The sequence below is a fragment of the Apis florea genome, unplaced genomic scaffold (genome assembly GCF_048593485.1).
Source record: "Apis florea isolate Af1SG1 unplaced genomic scaffold, ASM4859348v1 contig_3081_pilon, whole genome shotgun sequence".
NCBI classification, from domain to species: Eukaryota; Metazoa; Arthropoda; class Insecta; order Hymenoptera; family Apidae; genus Apis; species Apis florea.
The window spans coordinates 3,608,446-3,629,821 of NW_028256703.1; the positions used below are offsets into that span (position 1 = coordinate 3,608,446).

The following is a 21,376-nucleotide window of genomic DNA, read 5'->3' on the forward strand; positions in this document are numbered from 1 at the left end:
GCGGGGTCTCTTTTTATGGACGAAACGTCTCCTCGGCCGAAGAAACGCGCGGAGAGCCTGAATGCTCGCTTTCTTCGCCAACTCGCAACACGATCGTTTTCTTCGCCGGAGAAGAAGAGTTTCCTCCCTCCCTCTCTCCCCTTCCTCTCTCTCTCTCTCTCTCTCTCTCTTTCTCTCTGGTGTCGGATCGACCATATTTCAACTGTTCCACCGCGTGCCACCGTTTCACGGAATCTCGATCCCCTCGATCTCAGCTCTGTAGTAACTGGGCCGATTTTCTCTTCTCGCGCGATTTTCTCCCGTTATATCGAAAATTATAAATCTCTCGCGAATGCGACAGAGACTCGGGGAACCGAGGCGTGAAAGCGTCCCGGCTTAGATAGATAGAAAACAGCGACGAAGGTTTTTGGCGCGTCCTCCCCCTCCCTCCCTCCCTTCCTCTCGATCGCGAGGATTATACGCGAGTCGCGAAGTTTGCGCGCGTTCAAATCCGTTGGAACGAAATATTATTACGCATCCCTCCCCTCCCCTTGCCCGATCCGAAATCCGCCGCGCCCCTTCTTTGCTCGTTACCAGCAATATGGACCTCCCCCCCTTTTTTTTAGTGGAAGCAACCCCGAATCGAGCGAGGCCAGACCAGTCCGTGCCACTATAAATCTCGCAAGTTTTAATGCCTTGCAGCCTGCTGCACGCTCTCGTCCCTTCTCTTCACCGGCCTCAACCTTCCCCTCCCCTCCCCTCGTCCCGTCCCGTCTCGTCTCTCCCTCCCTTCCCTCCACCTTTCTTCCACCCTTTACCGTAGATTCGATCCACGAATTCATCCGTAACCCCGCGCACCCTTCCCTGCCCCCCTCGTCTTATTTGCATACGCGAATAATAGGAGAACGCGCGCGCGCGCGCGCGCGAGAGAGAGAGAGAGAGAGAGAGAGAGAGAGTTAGTTACCCTTTACTATTAATTTTATAAAATCATTCGACCCGCTTTCTCCCTTCATTCGGGAGGGACGCGTCTTCCTTTGCGTCTCTTTTTTTCTTTTTCTATCAACTTCTCTCTCTCTCTCTCTCTCTCTCGCCTCCTTTGCCCCCTTTTTCATCCGTCTCTCCGTTTTCGTTCTTCCCGCGTACCCTTCCCGGGACCCCCCCAGCCTTATTTAAATAACGGATTTTCGAAATCTCGTTTTCGCCGAGATCGCTGCGAGGGGCTGCCATGCCTTCATGCGGACCACGTGTGTGCAGACGGACCGTATATCGCATACACAACCCCCCTCTGCCCCCCCCCTCCCTCCAGCTACTAAAATTTTCCACTCGTTCGTTCCTTTTTTTTTTTCTTTTTTTTCCTCCTCTTTTTTTTATATCAACACGGAATATCGGGGATAATATCGGGGAGGGGGAGGAGGGTGGGGGGATATATGCGTTATAATTATATCGATTTCGTGCACGAATATGTTATACACGCGTATTGTACACACGTCTCGTTCCTGTTGGAGTAACGAAGGAAGGCGAAGCGCGGGACACCTGGAAGGCGAAGGAAGGAAGGAAGGAAGCGAGGACCCTCGTGGACTCTCGTGGGAGGTTGAAGCGGCCAAGCGTTCCCTGTCCGCACGTTCGCCTCGACCCGTCCGTCGATTAATTACCCGGCGCTCGCTCGTTAATTAGCCTTGAAGCCCCGCGACGTCCATGCAGAAATCGAAATCGTCGAATTCAACAACGCTCTCTCCCCTCTCGTTCAACGGAGGAATAATTGAAATCCGGGAAAACAAAGAAGAAGAAGAGAGAGAGAAAAAGGAAAAAGAAACGAATCCGTCAATTTTCTCGTCTTGCGTGCGTTTGTTCGTTCGAGATTGTTCGCGAACGAACGCTTCTTCTCGCAAGAATGAAAAGGAAGCAGCATACGTGGCATACGTGCGCTCGCGTTTTTCCGCGCGAGGAATCATTAAGACGTTTTAGCGGGTTTCGTGAAACGAAAGAGAGGTGTGGAGGAGGAGGTGATCCCTTGGCCCCTCGTTGGGTCTACTTAGAGAGGCGATAGAGGCGGCCTAACTACCGTAACCATATCCAGGTCTAAATAGTTGGAGTTACGCTAAGTAGCCCTAACCAGATTAGTAAGTCGTTGCGTGCTCTATTTTTAACGGCGCGCCGCCGGCATTCGAGGCGTTTTACGTGGAACACGGAGCCGCGGCAGCACGACGAGGAGGAGAGAAACGCGCGAAAGCTGGTCGTCGGATAAAAAGGACCGGGAGAGAACCGGCCGAAGCGTGCTAGAGGAGCTCAAAACTTTATCCTAATCCCCGTAAACGGGACGCCTTCCTCTCGAAAGCCCTTTGCCCTTCTTTCCTGCCCCCGACTTACCGCTCTTCTTCTTCTTCTTCTTCTTCTTCTCTCTGTCTCTTCGTCGTCATTCGCATTCACGGATTATCCACGCTTCTCTCATCGGCATTTTTCCCCCTTCTCCTCTTCTTCTTCTTCTTCTTAGAAAGAAGAACGCCCTGCTTTAATTAAAACCCAATTAATTATTAATTGGGTCGCGAGAGGGAAAACGCGAAGGAAAGAAGGAAGGAAAGAAGGAAGGAAGGAAGGAAGGAAGGAAGGAAGGAAGGAAGGAAGGAAGGAAAGGAATCCGTGCTCGGTTGGCGGCGCGCGCGGCTCGATGTCAGTAATTCTTTTGACATCGTCGAAATCCAAATATTGGAGGCAAACATCGTTCTCTCTCCCGGTGTGGCGGCGGCGCTGCGAATTTATTTGCACGCCGCTCGAACCGTTTAAACGTTTCTCCTCCACTTGTCGCTCGCTCTCTGTCGCGCGAGGGAAGCGGGAGGAGGTGGAGAAGGAGGAGGAGGAGGAGGAGGGAACAGCCGTTAGGCAGAGAAGGCGCGCTCGCGCGCGCGTGTACGTGGAAGGGACTAGGCGAAAGGGGCGAGGCGGAGAGGAATTTTATTTCCGCTCACATTAATTTCAACGACGCAGAAGACGGTCGCCACAAGGCGCAGCTTGAAATTACGAATATTATGACTTCAACCAGTTCTCAGAATTCTATGTTTTTCATTCTTTAATCTCGGCCTCCTCGTGTTTCACACCATATCTTATGAACACACTCTCGCCCTCCTTCTAACCCGGTAGCACCGGCTTCGCCTTCGTTCCTCGTCCCATTCCAGCGCTGGGTACCCGCCGCTGGTTCCTCCGCTCCATCAGAGAGAGAGAGAGAGAGAGAGAGAGCGTGCCTCGTCTAACCTCGTGCGCACACGTGAATGCATTTCCAAGCGAGGAAAGGTGAGCAGAAACCGATTGTTGCACTTGCCGTGTTGTCTACGTGCCTTCTTCTGTTCTCCTCTTCTCGGTGTCACGGCACTCTGCTTCGCGCTGCTTCGAATACCGTTCGAGCACAGGCGAACGGGATAATGGAGAGATGATTGGTGTCAGCGGTTTAGCGATACGATTATGCTTTGAACCGCGACGCGCCGAGTTTAGAAACGCTCCAGACACGGTCATCGTCTTTCTCTTTCATATTTTCTACGCACCTAAATCGATAAATGGTATTCCTCTTTCGCGATTTTTTTCCCTCTTTTCTTCTTGAGATTCGATTCGAAGTAATTTATAAATGTAATATAATATAAATACCTCGTGTTAGAAGATAAAACGTTTCGTCGCGTATATATTTTCTTATTACGTCGTTACATCGTCGTATATCGTTAAAATACACTGTTAGATACACTGTTGGGTGTCGACGAGGAAGGAATTAGATACCGGTTGAACGGAGTTGGCGAAGAGAGCGAGGAGAGGAAGACAAAATTACAGAAAACAATTACACGTGGTGGTGGTGGTGGTGGTGCGGAGGAAACGATGCGGAGTGTCTCGGTGGAGGGGGGAGGCCCCACTCGAAAGGAAACGTGGCCGAGAGATAAGCAACGCTTATTTTAAGGCTTAAGTCGCTGGCGAATTTGAATAATCTACCGGTATTCCAGCGAGAGCAGACACTTGAAAAGCCACACGAGTCCAGGCCTGGCAACATTACATTCAAGTGTTTGACGAACGAACGCGTTACGTCGCCTGCTTTTTTGTTTTCCGCGCCTCTATCACCGGCGAGCTATGTCGAGTGGTACTCTCTCTCTCTCTCTCTCTCTCTCTCTCTCTCTCTCTCTCTCTCTCTCTCTCTCTCTCTCTCTCTCTCTCTCTCTCTCCCCCCCCCTCTCCTCCCTGTTATTACGCTCTTTCCCCTCGATTCCACGATTCGTTTGCCAGAATTCGTCGATCGAATCGAGTCGAATGTCGCGTTCCACGGCGGTCCGCGTGGACGTTGACCTTGGTCGATCGATTCCCCGGGGATCGGAACGCCCAGTGGCCTGTTTCCACTCAATTTTTCTTCGACTCGGCGTCTGGCCTGTTGGATCTGTCGTGGTTGCCTCTTCTTTTGCGCGCTCCAAGGATGGTGGCGATGGCGATGGTGGCGGTGGTGGTGATCTGTTGCGCCGAGCCGAGGAGGGGAGGGATGATGACGATGATTTAGGAGGAAAGGACGGCTCTTTCGATTCTTTGTTTCGCGCAACCCTTCTTCGATCGTATTTTGAATCGTATTCCTCGCCATTCCCCCCGTTTCTTCTCCTCGTTCGAAAATGAGATGGTTGTTGTCGTCTCGCGTCCGCTCGAATAATCTCTGCCGAGTGGGGGGCAACTCGAGTGGCAAGTTTTCCTCGATTCGAAATTTTCTGCGGCGGTTGATGGAGTGCCGCCATTAACTGGAACGAAAGTTAGGTCGGTTGGCGGATGCGTATCTCGTAAATTACCGGGAGTGAAAAACCGGAATCGCGGGGAAGACGGAACGGTCGCTGCTCGAAGCGTGACAACGTTCATTAAGAATTCTAAGGTTCTTCGAGGGGCAAGAAGGAAAGGGACAGAAGCGGCCGCGGCCAGTCGTAGGAAAATGTCTCAATTTCCATCGCGAGCCATTTCCTTTCCCGGATTCTAGACCAGTCTTCATTGAATTCATCGTCGTAACGCGCGTGCAAATCTCTCTGTTTTCTTTCTTTTTTTTTTTTCCTCTTCTCCCCTAATCAACCCCTGCTCGTCCATTCGAATTGAATCATTAGAAGAGGAGGAGGGAGAGAGAGGCTTTTTTTGCGCCGATTCGCGCGAATAATAGCCGCGAGGAACGTCAAGGTTTCCCGCCCCGGCTGCTTTCCTCGCCGCCTCGATTCTTTTTATTCTTCGAGATTCCCCCCTCAACCACCCCAAGAATCTAGGCCACCGAACGGGGGAATTTCTCTTTTCTCTCGAATCCAAGGGAAAAAGAAGGATTCGAGAGACACGCTCTCGACTCGTTCTTTCGGTCAATCGAACGGTGAATCGAAATCGGTTTAATCGTTCACTTTTAGAAAATTGAAAGAGACGTGTACATATTGTATATATTGGACGAGGAGAAAGGGAGGGAGGGATAAGATGTATTTTATCGGAAAGATGATGAAAAAAGGATGATGGACGTTGGCGCGGCGCGGAGACAGAGAGCGCGGTGGTCCCATTGTCGAGGGTCGATCGCGCTGCACTCCGATTCGACGTACGGCCCGGTTCCACGTACGCACCATGTGCAAACAGGGTGATAATGTATTCAAGGTCCGCCCCGTGGCCGGTGGTGGGGGTGAAACGGGGCGGCCCGCGCGGTGTACGTACAGTAACAGATGTTAATTATCCCTCGTGTGTGTGCGTGCGTGCGTGCACGTCGGGGGGAGAAAAGAGCCCCGCGTCGTCCTCGTGTTACATCCCCATCGAGAGAGGGCCCGCTTCTCTCTCTCTCTCTCTCTCTCTCTGTCCACGCGTTCGAACCAGTCACGTGGTCTACGCGCTCGAATTCCGTTCAACTTCCGCCGAACACCCGAATTCTTCTTCCTTCCTCCTTTCGATTCGAAGATTTCAACCCAACCGAGGACACTAAAATTTCCTAAAATTTCGTCGAATTTTCAGCTTTTCATCTCTTGCCCCCGAAATTTAATTTTTTAATCGGGGAAAAAAAGGAATATCGTCTCTTCGATGAAATTAAACGTGGAAAAAGTGAAAATTCGTTTGGAAGAGGGGTGAGTTTCACGCTAGACAGATTTCGATAAGTCGCGAGGAACGGAAGATGGGGAGGGGGGGGAGGGAAGGAAGACGACGGATGGAATTTGGGAGCGACGTTGGGGGAAAATGGTTTCTTGCCGCGGGAGCCGAACGGCCGCCGCGTTGCCATATTCGTCCGGGAGGAGGCTTAATGGGCCGGTTTCAGTGCGGAAATAAATAACCGATAATGAAGCGGGCAAAAACGGAACTAACGATTTTCAGGCCGAATTAGGGAGCGAGGCCTGGGACCGAATCGATTGAGAGAGCTAAGAGAGGAGAGCCGGTGGTGATCAACAGGCTCGAGTAAATGATTAACGGCGGGGAGAGGGGCGGGCGCTCGTTACTTACCGCCGCTAACTCGATTCCTCCAATTGCATTGTTCCGTCGCGTACGTATGCAATATATAATAACAACCGATCGGTTCCTTCCACCCTCTGGTGTGGAAGATAAGGAGAATAATCGAAATTGCCGAATTTCTCTCGTATTTCGATAACGAAAGAAGAAGGCGAAGAAGGGGGGGAGGGGGAGGAAGAAGAGAGAACGAAACGACGACGGTTCGTGCCAACCGAGAAACGAATTGTCCCTCGTTTCGCGTTATCGCAAGCCCGTCTACTCGGCTGACCGAGCAGCGCTCGTATATCAGCGTAGCTTTTGTTACGACGACGTGCCTTTGTTTTCGCCTTGTTCTCGCGTCTCGTTCCACAGTGGTGCGAACGTGGTGGACGACGCGGGTTCGGCAGCCTTGTGTGTAACACGCCCGTCGCACCACAGGGAGGGGGGAGGGGTTTCGCTGAACTTGCTTTAACCCACTTTCATCGCACGGTGACACACAGAAATAGATAATAAAACGAGCGGCTGTGTACAACGCATTCTTTTCCACCACCCGATTGTGTCACCCGTTCGGGGAACCACCGTCCCTCATCGTGATTGGTGGTTTATTAACGAGATTTACACGGAATACCAACTCGATCCCTCCGTGTTGAAATATTAGCCCGATTGCGAGCCTCTCCCTCTCCCTTATCCCTCTCTCTCTCTCTGTCTCTCTCTCGAGTATCTCTTCGCCAACCGAAAACTAACGTAGGGATCCCCGCCCTGTTTTCTCTCTGTTTCAGAATGCGTTGAAGATCCGGCCGGAGATCGAGGAGAATCGAGATGTCCGCCGTAACCAGCCCGTATGGCCCCAGTAAGACACCACTCCCTTTTCTAAAATGTATCGACCAATCTTTCCACGCTGTTCACCCCCGTGCTTTTTAAACATGTGGTGGAGGGAAACGGTGGCGGGCAGCGATCGCGATCGCGTAATTATTGCTGCGCCCGTTTGATCGTTGTTGGATCGTAGAGTAGCGATTCCACCGACCATCCACCAGACCAGACGGACAACCTTAGAACGTTCCTAGAACGTTCAATTAACGTTCGGTTGCGGCCTTTCGGTTGAATTCTAATTAACGTTAAAAAATTGTCTCGCGGCCTTGGCGTTCGTTCGTTCGTTCGTTCGTTCGTTCGTACGTTCGTTGGATCGTATCCATCGATATAATATAAGAGATGTAAAGATCGATCTCTCTCGTCTCGTCCGAAAAGAAAAGGAGAGAAAGAAAAAGGATTCGAAAAATCGCGATTAGAAAACGGAAAGGAATTTTTAGAGTTTGTTCTTAGCCGCGAGGGCTAAGAAAGAAAGAAAGAAAGAAAGAAAGAAAGAAAGAAAGAAAGAGAAAGGAGAGAAAGTGCGAAAGGCAAAGGGAGAAAGAAAAGAAAGCGCGGTGTGTCTGATGTCCCGGTTCCTTTTCCACCAGCGGAGATGCTTTCCGACTCGGTGTACAACTACGCGACGACCCGGCGGGGGACCGGCGACCAGGACAGCGACTCCCAGTACGAGGGCCAGGCCCAGCTGCAGATCACGAGCATCCAGAAGCCGCGCAACAAGCGGAAAAACTTCAAGCCGATAAGCAGCCGGATGGTGGAGGAGGTGTCCGATGAGTCCGACGAGAAGGAGGACGACGAGCTGGACGGGGCGATGGAGGAGAGCTCGAGCGAGATACTCGAGTACGAGAGGAAGACGATGCTGTTGCCGGCCGAGGACAGATCGAAGCAGAGGTTGAACAACAACGAGATGAGCCCCATGGATCTGTCCGTGGCAACCAGGCCCCCGTCCTCCGACGACGACAGCGGCGACTCTCTCAGGCACAAGTTCATCCTCGAGCAGCTCAGATCTCAGAAACTCTACTCCCCCGGCACCGAAGTGAGTAATCTCTTTTTTTTTTTTCATATCTCTCTCTCTCTTTCTCTTTATGTTACGTAATTCGTAATTTGTTTGGGCGCGCAGGCCAGGAGCCCGAACTCGGAGTCGTCGGAGAAGAGCGGTGGAAGCGGCGTCCTGGACGCGGACTCGGGACGGTTGGACGACACCCCGTTCGAGGACGAGCGGGGGCAGGACGGGGAGGAGCGCGAGGCCGAGTGCGAGGAGAGGAAACCGTTCGAGGGGATGAGGGAGTACGCGGAATCGACTATGCAGGAGTTGTTGGCGATCTACGGGCTGACGGGAGGAGAATTGGTGAAGTCGGTGAGCAGGCAGCTACCGCCGACCTTCTTGAATCCCCCGACTGCGGGCCACCAGCCTCACGGTGAGTCCAGTTCAACGTTTGTCCCGCTCCTTTCCTCCTCCTCCTCCTCTCCTTCTTTTCTTCGATTCGTCGCGCTTGCGAAATGCTCTCTCCCTCTCTTTGTCGATCGACCTTGTTGAATTGAATTAAATTACGCCGAGGTATAAGAAGGAGGAGGAAGGGAAAAGAAAAATAATTAGCCGGAACCGAGATTCGCGTGGAGAGCGATTAAAGGAAGAGACACGCGGTTGTTGACGGTTGTTGTTTAACTTGGCGTTCCTCTGCTGTTGGCGCGTGGGTGGCGGCGAGTATTCGAGTGGAGGGGAGATATCGCGGAGATATCGCGAAGATATCGCGGGAAAAGAGGAGAAACAGGAGGGTGCCGTTCGATTGTTCGATTCGCGAGGAAATTCGGCGAGGAAATTCGGCGAGGAGAAATCGGAGGCGCGGTATTCGGCGAAACGGTGTGGCGAGCCGAGCCGAGGGGGGGATCGATTGGTTGGCATCGAATTCGGGGTTGGGCTACGGGCGCGATTGACAAGTGTAACTGGCTGGCAAGTCGAGATCGTACTTGGCGTAAAATCAATTTCGCGCGTTGACGATCGTGACCTCGTGGCTTTTTTATAACGTTCTCGTTTTATCGCCATCGGAGGGGGGGGGGGGAAGCAACGGGTGTTAACGCGAAATTAACCTGGCCCGATCGATCCGAGGAAGGGATTCATTGTTTCTGTTATCGCGACCGGGATTGGCTTATCGATTATGCGCACGCTCGTTCTCTTCGACGGTCTTGATGGATTCTCGAGCCGCGGAACGAGGTTACCACGGCGAAACCAGTCTGATCGATCGAGGAAAGAATTAACTAGTTTCGTTATTCGATCGTCCACGGCAAATACCGTAAACCGGAGGAACATTAACCGTAATCGTAATCAGGACGTCGTGGACGCGTCGATCCGAGGTTACGTGGGGAGAGGAGTAGTCCGTTTATTCGTTTCAAATTTTTCAACAAAATTCCCCGCGTTTCTTCAAAAATTGAAAATTCCAATTTCTTCTCCCCCCTCGTCTTTCTTTCTTTCGAACGATTAAATCGATTGTTGTTATTATTATTATTATTATTATTATCATCATCATCTATTATTATCTGTTATCGTTCTATCGAAATGATTCGATTCGATAACTCATGTGCATGCGCTCGGTGTTGAGCCGATGCTTTTCCTAGTTTACGGTATATATATCCCGTCTCTTATTTCTGCTCCGCTCCTATACTACCGCTCATATACGAGAACTCGGGCGTTGAAAAATTTCTCGAGCCTCGCGGTCAGCTTTCCGAGAAGCTTGCCATTATTGCCTCGACGTTATTCCGTATACACCACGCTCGATTATTATTATTCGCTCGCGCGAAAGGAACCCGAAAAAGGGGAGGAGGGAGGAAATAGTGGCGAAACGTTCCTCGATCTCCCTTACGTACCACACGTGCTAGTACAAGTACACGGGTAAAAAGGAAAAAGTTCGCTTCGGTCGCGACTTTTTAGATCGGACTGTACGTGTGCACCAGAACAGAATGTGGCACTTACATATTGCCAGTGCATCCCATATGCGCGCACGTGAATATGCGATGGCTCTGGCAAGATGGCCGACTTATAACTCATAAAGTCGGTCGGTCGGACTGCGCGAACCGTTGACTGCCTCGCGATCGATGGATGCCTTTGAGATCAGCCAGCGTCATCGTTTCCCGTTGCCTGCCGCGCGTCTCGCGTGGGTTGACAGTCGTCTCACGAATTCCTCCTCGCCGGTGTGTATTGTACACTGTGTATTGTACGCCTCTACGCGAGCGCGCGCGCTCGCCAGCATCTAACAGACTAACGAGTCAATTTCGTTATTCCTCGTATCTCTCGCGCTCGGCTTTTGCCTCGAGAGAGAGAGAGAGAGAGAGAGAGAGAGAGCGAGAGATACTGGCCGTCGAGTTTTTGAATTACCTTCTGCCACGATTGATTGATTCATAGCCAAAGTCGTTGCCAGATCGAACGTCTTCCTCGGCCGAGCCGAGATTTTCTTCTTTCTCGTGTACGTGTTTTGGACCACGTTCGCCCGTTTTCGCCTCTCTCCTGTTCTCTTTCTTTCTCCAATCGATTTCCGCTTTATCGGTTCTTCACTCTTTCTTTCTTTCTTTCTTTCTTTCTATCGCAGGATAGTCGAGCCGATAGATAGAGTAAGCAATAGTGAAATATCGTGGAATCGTCGTTCGTCGATGACCGACGTTCTTCGTTTCGTTACTATTCTCGCACGATATTCGTTTAATTTTTACGATACGGGACCCTAACGTTTTTTTTTTTTCTCCCTGCTCGTTACACGCGCGCAACGCTCCATTTCGACGGGACGTTTGATCGTGGAGCAAAATTGGAGAGAATAATGTTCCATCGGGTTCGATTAAATCCACGCCCCTGGTGTACAACAACGACGCCATCCGTGCCAATTACCAGAAAACTGACTGCGTGAAATCGAATGCGACATGCCTCGTAACTCGTCACCGTCCCTTCTCTCCTTCCCTTTTCCTCAGGAATTGGGAATCTTGCTGACACACGTAACCCGTCCCCTTTTCTTATCCTTTTCTTCTCTTCTCGCCTTTGAGAAGAGTGTGTGTGTGTGTGTGTGTATGCGCGCGCGCTTGGGTGCGCGCGCGCGGCAAATGGAAACACACTGTCACGCGTTTATTTCTTCATCGAGAGACGGCGAGTAACGAGATTAGAGATCGTGGATTAACCTCGAGGCGAAAACCGTGAGGGGTGGGGTGAGGGGGGGGGGGATCCGAGGGAAGGGAGGGAAGAACGTGGAGAAAAATTTGAATGAATTTCTCTGTCCGAAGAAATCACGGTTGTCAGTCATATTTCCGAGACTCGTTTCTCAGAAACTCGCTCGTTTTGAAAAATTAAGGAACCGATGGCCCGTGAATTCCTCGTACACGAATTCCTCGACCAACGCGTCGTTTGCCGATGTTTTCTTTTTTTCCTCCTCTCTCTCTCTCTCTCTCTCTCTCTGTCTGTCTTCTTTCTCTGGCGTAAAGCGAAAACGAGCGAAAGATGTCGCGTTTTCTTCTCGCGGTTCCACGATCCAGCGACGATCCGTCTCTCTTTTTCTTTTTCTCTCTCCCCCTCCCCCCTCCCCCCCACCATCACTCTCACCACCACCACCTACGCACGTGGCCGACAACTACACACGTAGAACAAAAGGCTACCTCTCCTCGTTGCGTGTCGTATCTCGGAGGGATTGATGAGGGGGGAAAAAATCGGGCATAATTTATCATGTAAAAGCGGGTCGAACAGAGAATCGCGCGCGTCGCCGGTGAATCGTCGAGGTTTGCCGGTGGAACGGCAAAGGCTTAGGAAAAAGAAGCGTACCACATGGTTTCTTCCTCCTCTTTTACCTCTTCTTCCTCTTCTCTTTCTTCTTCTTCTTCTTCTTCTTCTTGTTCTTCTTCTGCTGTTGCTGCTGCCTCTTCAGACGTCCGTCTTCTTTTCTATGAACCTTGACGTCCCCTCGAATAGGCAACGTATACATTTCTTCCGTCAGGAATACATTAACCATTCAGGTTAACCTAGAAAACACGAACGCGAACGTTTACGTAATAATCTTGGCAAATCGGTAAAGATGGATCTTTTTACCTTTTGCCGCGGGATGGAAAAATATTCCCTCTATTTTTCTTCCTTTTTTTTTTTTTTTTTTTTCCTTCTTAACTCTAAGTCTAAATTTTCGAACGTATACAATTACATTTGGAACAACGCGTGTACGATATTTCGTCGACCCAGTTTCGAGCATCGAGATTACCACGAGCAAAAGTCCAAGTCCAATTTTTGCGGGGGTGCGAGCGAAGGAAGTCGGCGGGCGACGGTTCGAATCTGGTTGGAGAGAGAGAGAGAGAGAGAGGGGGGGTGGGAGGGAGATGAGGCGGTGGAAGGGAGGGTTAATCCGGCGCGAAGAAAAGCAGAAAAGCCGCGCGTGTGCTTGGTTGTGCCGGTCGTCTCTTGGACGGGAGAGGGAAGGAGGGGGCGCAGTGGGGTGGAGGACAGCGATGCCTCCGTGAACCCATTAATCATTCCAGCCGGATAAAAGGCAGCAAGGATGAAAAGAGAAGACGGACAGTCGGCGGGCAGGCATGCAGCCGGTTGGATGAAGAGAGAGAGAGAGAGAGAGAGAGAAAAATCTCTCTCTCTCTCTCTCTCTCTCGCCTTTCGTTCCTTCTGTTCCGCTTCGATCCTCTTCTCTCTTTCTCTTCGCTCTTCGCTTTTTCCTCCTCCTCCTCCTCCTCCTCCTCCTCCGCAACGGCCCCCGGGAGGATCATTTTTTATTTTGCCTCTTTTCGAAATTCGTCGGACGCTTCTATTGTCGGAGGGCACGAGAGACGAGGAGGGGGAAGGGTGAGCGAGTCTCTGGGAGCAGAGATCGGAGACCAACGCTCTTTTCGTCGAGGGGGAGGAGGGGGAGAAGATTCATTAACTGATAACGCGATTCTTTCTTCGGACGTTCGTCCTTCTTCTCATTCGTTGAAAATGATATCCTCCTGCCACGGGAATCGGCCGTCTCGAATCTTTTGGACACACACACACACACCTGTTGGGACAATGCGTTTAGAAGATTCTTTTTTTCTTTTTGTCGTCGGTGCGATGTCGTCGGTGCCGACCGACCGACCGATTTAGAGATTGAATGTCGAGAATCTCGATACATCACGAGAGACGAGAGTGTACCGATTTTTCCGGATATTCGAGAAATTCGAGAAACTCGTTTCGCTTCTTTCGTCGGAGAAAAATAATAAGATCGTGTCTCGATCGAATCGAATTTGTATAACCGATCGAATTTGAACGAAAGCGAAGGGAAGGGCTGGGTGGGGGGGGGGAGGGAAGAAAAAAAAAAGATAGAACTCGTTTCGGAATAATACTCGAAATAATAAAAGTTGGAAGAGTGGAAATGAGCCGGCTCGGTTTCGTTCCTTCTCTTGCTCTCTCGATTTTTAATTCGAGACTTTGGCGGGTCCCTCCCTCCCTCCCTCCCTCCCTCCACTTAGGATCGCAGGCATTAAACGGGAGGGGAGAGAAGCTCGTTCTGGTTACGAGCTTTTATTATATGCCTCCACGTGTGTAGGCCACTCGAGCACGTAGGTAAGAGGGTCCCTCTCTAGGTACCCCGAGGAGGGAAGACGTAGCCGTGTGACGTAGGTCTGCCACGAGATCGAAATCGGAGCTCGTTCTTCGCCGAGGAGAAGACAAAAGGGAGTCCGGGTCCGGATGACAGGAGGTGTCGGGAACCTTTGGGATCGGCGACCTGTTGAATCCCTCCCTCGCGTAACCTTCAACGAATTCTGCCTTATTGTGAACGAAGAAAAACGAACGGGAGAAGAGAAGAGAGAGAGAGAGAGAGAGAGAGAAGGGAGGGAGGAAGGAGGGACAGCGCGCGCGCGCGCGCGCTACTCGAGAGGCCGAAATACGTTAACCCTTATCTACCGTTTCACAAAAGAGGATTTTCGATGAACAGACAGAGACCCCCACGTGGCCCATTATTCGTCCTCTCTTTCCTCCCCTCCCCAAACCGACCGAAATTCATACGACTCGTCCGTCCCGGATCGTGCGCCGAATGCCGTGTCCTGGCTAATCGGAGAGGAGAATAGCTAGAATTTTGGTACACGAAATTTTTCCGTGTAGGGATCCACTGGTTAGGATCCCTAATGGATGGATGGAACGGTTCGAAGGAAGGAGCGGAAAACGTAGGAAGGAAGGAATTCACGATGGGGGCATCGACTGGGAGGAGGAATCGCGGAACGTTTTATGGAAGCTTTTATGAAAGTCTTTTACGAGCGAGCCACGTTCCGAACTAGGCCTGGTGAACACGTGAGGCTGGTGCGCAACTCCTCCTTCTTCCTCTTGTGTATACACACACACACACACACACACACACATATATATATATATACACGCATTTGCATTCTCTCGTTCCCGTGCTTCGATACAGTTCAGTGATGTTGTTGTTATGGAAAAATCGGAAACGGTGTCGATCTATGCGCGCGCGTTGTCCCCGCGATTTTCGCTTCCGGGTCGATTCGATACCCTCTCTTTCTTTCTTTCCTTCTTTCTCTCTTTTTGTTCCAGTTGATCAACGCGTGAGTCAGAGAGGAGGGGAGGGAGGGAAAGGGGAAAGGGATTCTCGCGGACGAATCTTTCCTGTCGTTTTCTTCGTTGGAATTGTCCGTTTCTATTTTCATTTTCGAGAAACGAGAGAGAGAAAAGAGACGTTAGATGTTGATCGTCAATCTTTCTTTTTCTTTTTTTTTTTTTTTTTTTTTACGAAATTAACGAGTTTCCCTAAAGACGGGGGAAGGAGGGAAAAAATGCATCGTTTCGTAAGCCAGCCTTCTCATCCTCTCTCGTGCTCTCCACTTTTTCGGTGAAATTAACACGACGATCGAGGTCAATGGGCGTTGAACGATGAAAGACGAAAACGAATATCGGAGCGTAGCCGGAGTTTTTCACTCGTCCACGATCCACCTCGCTCGCTCGCTCGCTCGCTCGTTTTTCTCCTCTTTTTTCCTTCTTTTTTTCCGCCCGGACTCCACCCGGCATCTTGTTTATTTTGCCCGTCATCCGGCTGACACTCGGACATTCGTTTAAATTTAGAATTGAATGGGATCCTTTTTACCGCGCGCGCGCACTTTGGTGCCATAACGGATTCCCTCCTCGGGGAGGGAAGATTATTTGTTTAATTCCGGTCCACCGTCGATCACTCCACCACTCCCCCCCACCACGTTTCCCTCTCGTGGCCTCTCACTCGAAAACGCGATGTAAATATTTTTATTACTTCTCGAGGGAACCTTCGCCTCGCCGCGCACCCCCTCTCCTCCTCCATCCCTTTCGCGTTCCTTTCGCGGCGAGATCTTTCTCCATCGACCAAAATCTTTCTCCACGCACCTCCTCTCTTCACCTTCCTCCTATCTTTTGCACGCGTGAATCGGCGAAGCTTGGAGGACCGAAGCTTCCAGCTTTCATCCATCGTGGATGATTCACGAGATAGATAGACGGAGTTGGATCGATTTTCGCGCTTGGCGCTTGACCGGCTTTGCTCGGCTCGCGTGCATCTTTGATCCACGGATCGAAGAGGAGGGGAAAACGGTGTTCCCTCGATCGAACGAGTGAGAAAGAGAGAGGGGATATTTATCGTGCAAAAGAAATATCTCTGGACGATCTTGTTGTTGTTTCTCGAATCGCGTAAAAGTGACGCGGGGATGGTGGTGGAAACCGGTATCCGATAAAGATAAAGGAAGGGATCCCGATCAATGAGGTGTGCAAAGAGATGCGTGGTTGTAAAATTCACGCTTTGCACTCCTCGAAAGGGGAGGGACGAATAAGGGAACCGACGAATAAAACGATTTCTTCTTCTCTTTTTCCCCGTGTTCTCGATATATATATATATATATATATATATACACGCGTATACGTACGTGGTCGCTTCTCGAAGTCGGAGGAGCTTTATAAAAAGCATCCTCCGAGTTGTTTCTCGGGGTCGTAAATTCCATTTTAATCGATCGATGCGCGATTGTCTCGCGATTGGCCGTTTACCAAATTAGTATTGGGCAATCGATCGAGAACGTAAACAACCAGTGAATAATTTTTACGTTAATACCCGTTCGTTCGTTCGATCGATGTCGAAATCGATGTCGAACTGGTATCTAATCTCAATACCAGAGATTCTAAAAATATTCGCGAGCACGCGAGAAGAGGTGGATTGCAATAGATTGGAAAAGAGACAAAGGGAATAATACCGAAACGATACCGCGACGTTTCCATCGGACAGAGGGAGGGGAGAGTGGTGGACGGGTTTCTCATAACCCGATAGAAAAGACGAGCGCGTCCATTAGCGTTTCCACGGAGGGCCGGCGGAGGGTCGATTAATTTTTCAAACAATCCCACTGGCGGGGACTCATCGATTCGTGGGCCGAGATAGGGAGAGGAGGCACTGGACACGTCCCGTGGCAAAGAGAGAGAGAGAGAGAGAGAGAGGGCCCATTAGGCCCCGCGGCGCGGAGGCCCCTGCTGCCCCTTGTCAGTCTCCCAAAACCAGAAAGTCAGCTTGTCAAATTAATCACGGATGACCAATCCATCAGCAGGCATTCCTAGCCGAGGAGAATCTTTGCTCTTTCTCTCCCTCTCCCTCTCTCTCTCTCTGCGTTTCTGTCCACCACCACCACCATCACCATCACCAGCATCATTCGAGAGAGGAAGGAGGAGAGGAGAGGACAACGACAGCGAAGGATTTCGACGTAGTTTCTGCCCCCTTTTTTCGAGGAAACGTTATGGTATGCGTGTGCGTACCAGGCAACCTGACGCTTCTTCTGCGGCTAACCTCTTCTTCTATCTCCCTCCCGTTTTCTCGCTGCCCCTTCTCGACCCGTTTGATAGATAATGTTAATGCAGGGGAAAGAGGACGCGGGCGAGCTTCTGGATGAGTAATGTTAACCCTTCTGCAGCGCAGAAGGACGCGGGGAAAGTGTTTGCGCAGCGTTTGCTGCTCCGCCAACCAAGGGACGAGAGGTTTTCGAAAGGTTTTTCTGGCCACGGATATTTACACGAAGTGTATATATATATATTATATATGTATACTTTTGTGTATGTACACTTTTTTTTTTTTCTCTCTCCTTTTCGTCTTAACCGAGTGACCAGACGATCGTGCAGTTTCTTTAAATCCGATCTCGTTCCGCGAAAGCGCGGATCTCGAAATCCGAAGGGAGGGAAAGAAAGAATGACAATCGGGTTCCAAGAAGTTGGAAATCGGAATCCACGCGAGCGATCGCGTTTCTCGAGCGCGATAAAACCGTTGATGTTCTATAAACATACGCGTGTATGTGTATATATATATATATATTATATATATTTTTCCAAACTCGAGAGTCTCGATTCCGAACGACGAAGTTTCCAAGCTCTCGCGTTTGTTTTGACGCGACTTGTTTTCACGATCCAACTCTGGCGTGAATTTTCCATTGCTGAGGGTGAAAGTAGGCGCGAGCCCTTTTCCTCGTTGGAGAGCGAGGAGCGCTCGTGGTGGTGGTGGTGGTGGTCGTCGGAGCGTGGTGGTGATGAGTATATTTCCATCGTGGATCTCTCGATCGAGATTTGAGAGAAGGGAACGAGGAGGTCGAATCCTCGGTTTTCTCTCGCATTCCCCGCGAACAAGTCACACGGCACCGTTTTTTACTTGGCGATTGCACAAAATTTCGCCAGGCATTTGCCAACTATTTATTACAGGCAATTGGCAAATTAGCGGTCACGCGTCACGGTTTTAGAATCGAACGGAAACAATGGGATCACCGATTATATTTAAATCGCCGCCTCCTCCCGATCCTTTCTATATCATTTTCTAGAGCTGTCTAGAATTAGCGCGGTCACCACGGATAAGGTTAACGCGGCTTTCTAGGGCTTGGTATTCCTTTAGATAGATCGGTAATCGGTTCTCTCGTCACGCGGCCGCGTGGACGATTCGTTTTTAGATTCGTTGCGTCTCGTTTTCATCCTTTCTCTCTCTCTCCTACCCTCTATCGTGAAACGGAAGGATGCAAAGGGGGAAGAATTTCGCTTGACAGATGAAGGGTTAAGAGCGGAGATCTTAACGAACTTCTCTCTTCGTCTCGTCTAATCTTGAAGAAGGTTGTCGCTTTTCGGCGAATCCGACTCGATTAGACTCGATCGATCAGCACGACTTGTTGTCGTGCAATTACATTCCTCGTTATTGCGTTCGTCTTTTTAAAGATTTTTGAAACTCTACAAACGCTACATTTCTTAGGTTCTCTTCGTAGTTTCGTAAAACTCGTGGCCGTTGAATCAACGCTTGGATCGACGAGCGAATAGGATGATGACGGGCGAAGGAGAGGAAGGGAGGATAGTTTGCGTGGATAGCAGTTTATTCCCGAAAACTATTCCCGCTTAACCCGGGTATCGGCGGGTCGAATACAGAGTCGGGAGCGGGGAATATTAAAGCTAGTCTAATCTTAATATTCAAATTCTGTGGCGAGACCTCACCACGACGGTTCGACGGGGGTGGGAAAGGGGATGGGGATGGGCAAAAGTGAGCCGAGCGAGCCAGCCGCGCATAACCGATTCTCGAACTCATAAATTTTAAATTATGTCAAGCAAAAAGAAAGGACGCGCGGATGGGACCCGACCTCGGATAAAATAAGAGGAGGAGAATGAGAGACGAGGCCCTCCCCTCCACCCTCCCCACCCCTTCAACTGCTCCTGCTCCAGAAAAAAGCAGAAAAGCTTGCCCCCCCTCGGATGGGAACCCAAATCAGAGGGGGGGGGGGGGAGCCGAGAATTATTAAGGAGGAGGCTAGGGATTTTCGTGAAATCACCATCACCGTGTTCCGTGAAATAATATCGTAATTATATTCCGTAAATACGAGAGGTGGCCCAATAACAACTCGTGTACAGACGCGTCGATTCAAAAATTTCGCTCTATCTTTATTCTCAACTTTTATAGCCGCTCTTAAAATATATTGTTCGAATATATATATATATATATATTTCGAAGAATTAAAGACGCGTGGATGTGTGGATATGACGCGGTTGAAATGAAAGAGAAAAAGAAAAAGAAAAAGAAAAGAAAAGAAAAGAAAAAAAAAAAGAAAACAAATCCGCGATCGTGTCGGAGCAATACGGTTATCTCGTTCGAGGAAAAAGTAGAAGAACGAGTCTCGTTCGCCTGAAACGTTAAGATTTCTCGGTTTTAAATCCGTTTTAAAAGTGTCATATCGTCGAAGAACGAACGTTGTGGTGGAGGAAAGGAGGAGTAGGGAGGCGGGAGACTTATTGCCTCGGCACGTTTTCCATACGCGAAACAGCTTTATGGGGGTCGCCACGAAATTTCTGAGGGGGAGCAGAGAGGGAGGGAGGGGAGGGGAGGGGAGGGGAAGGGATGGGATGGGAAGCCCTCCCTCCCCCCATTACCGCCGCGTCGCGAGGGGCCCCACCGAGTCGAATTTCCGGCATTAATTCGACATTATGCGATATTCAAATCGGGCCCCGTGGAATTTTTTCGCTCTAACGAGCTCTCCGCAACCCCCTTTTTCCTCTCCAACCCCGTTCCATCATCCACGCCCTCCGGCTGCTCCTTTTTTTCCCCTCTTTTTTTTTTTTTTTTCTCCTCTTTCTTTCTTTTCTTTTTCACGCTTCCAACCGCTTGTTCCGACCGAGTCGGAAGGAAGGAAGGAAGGAAGGAAGGAAGGAAGGAACGTTACTTTTCTACATCGTCGATCGTTTCGCATCTTTTGCACGAGAAATCGCGATCGAAATCGAAATGGTGCGATCCCGTTTCCCGAAAGATCGTAGGACCGGCGGTGCCCTACCACCCTCCTCCTCCTCCTCCCCCCCCCCCCGTTTAATAGGCCGGCACAGTTGGACACAGAGAGAGGAGCTGCTCGAGCCGCGGCTCCTCTTTGTTCACGGCCGTTTCATTTTTCGAGTACGGCGGATAATTAATCTTGGGTGGGCATAAAAGGGTTTTCGGGTTCGGTCGCGAGAAAAAATGAGCGCAGCTCTGGCTTCGAGCGTGGCCAGTTGTTCGCTGCCCCTTTTTCTCCCCTCCCCTCGCTCCTCCCCCGCCCCGTGTCTTTCCGTCTTTATATTTCTCCGTGTTGGCCCCTTTCCCCATCCTCCCTCTCGCTTCCCTCCCCCTTCTTATCCCTCTTTCCTCAGCCTCCCACACCCGCGGACGTGGCACCGCGGGATTCTAAACTGGCATCCTCGTGCATCCAATACCGATACTCTCTCTCTCTCTCGCTCTCTCTCTCTCTCTCTCTCTCTCTCTCGGTCTCCACGGACGTTTTTTTCAGAATTTGAGTCAATAAAAAATCGCCTGGAACAAAGGAACGAACGGCCGCCAATTTCTCACAGGATAATGTCCGGGGCCCCATCGTGGCCCGGCGGAACGCTAATCACGGCCAGGCATCTTGACTTCTGTTAGGTGTTAAAAATGGGCCCCGCGGGGCCCTTCGGTCTTTATCTCGCCCCAACTCCGCTCCTCCACGCCACCCTTCCTTCTTTCCTTCCTACCTACCTATCCTTCCACCTACCTTCGCGCGTTCTCTCTCTCTCTCTCTCTCTCTCCTCCCTCTTCTCCTCCTCCTCCTCCTCCTCCTCCCCCTCTCGCCTCCCCTCTCGTAGCTGCTCTTCGTCACGGTCAAATATTAAAATTTGGAAACGTTACACCCGACGAATCCCCTCCGATGAATCCTCGTGTGTTCGGAGGCCCGCGCTAAAAAAGATTACGCAGACGCCTCATTAATTCGAACTCGAGTCGCTCCCCGTGGCGATTTTTCTCTACGAGGAATCGCGAGATCGGGATCGCGCGAAACCGAATATAACCCTCGCGTCTCCCCTTTCCTCTCTCTCTCTCTCTCTCTCTCTCTCTCTCTCTCTCTCTCTCTCTCTCTCTCTCTCTCTCTCCCTCTCTTCCTCCCTCCCTCTCTCTTTCTCTCTTCCACCCCGTCTCTTCTACCATATATTATTTATATCACGTTAGCTCGTAAAAAGTTCGCGAAGAATTGATCTCTTTGGAGGAAAGAAGGACAAAGCTTTCCCTCCAAATTGGAAGGATCGTGCTCGATTCGATCGGAAATGATCCACGAAGACGGACAGATCTAAATCTCTCTCTCCGTTCGTGTGAACGGATCG

The 21,376-nt window shown here is 50.5% G+C and overlaps 1 protein-coding gene across 8 annotated transcripts in view; it reads left to right on the forward strand.

Annotated features, from left to right (window-relative positions):
• The window catches only part of LOC100864844 (zinc finger protein castor homolog 1), a 201,577-nt gene that overhangs the window by 138,643 nt on the left and 41,558 nt on the right, over positions 1-21,376 (forward strand). For 6 of the 8 annotated variants that reach the window (XM_086909288.1, XM_086909287.1, XM_086909286.1 and 3 more), the window contains 3 exons: positions 7,191-7,261; positions 7,869-8,314; positions 8,399-8,696. In XM_086909288.1, coding sequence (XP_086765414.1) covers positions 7,231-7,261; positions 7,869-8,314; positions 8,399-8,696 — 775 coding nt within the window. In that variant the 5' untranslated portion in view covers positions 7,191-7,230. The remainder of the gene's footprint in view (positions 1-7,190; positions 7,262-7,868; positions 8,315-8,398; positions 8,697-21,376) is intronic. The other 2 variants (XM_086909290.1, XM_086909289.1) reach the window with 1 other exon arrangement.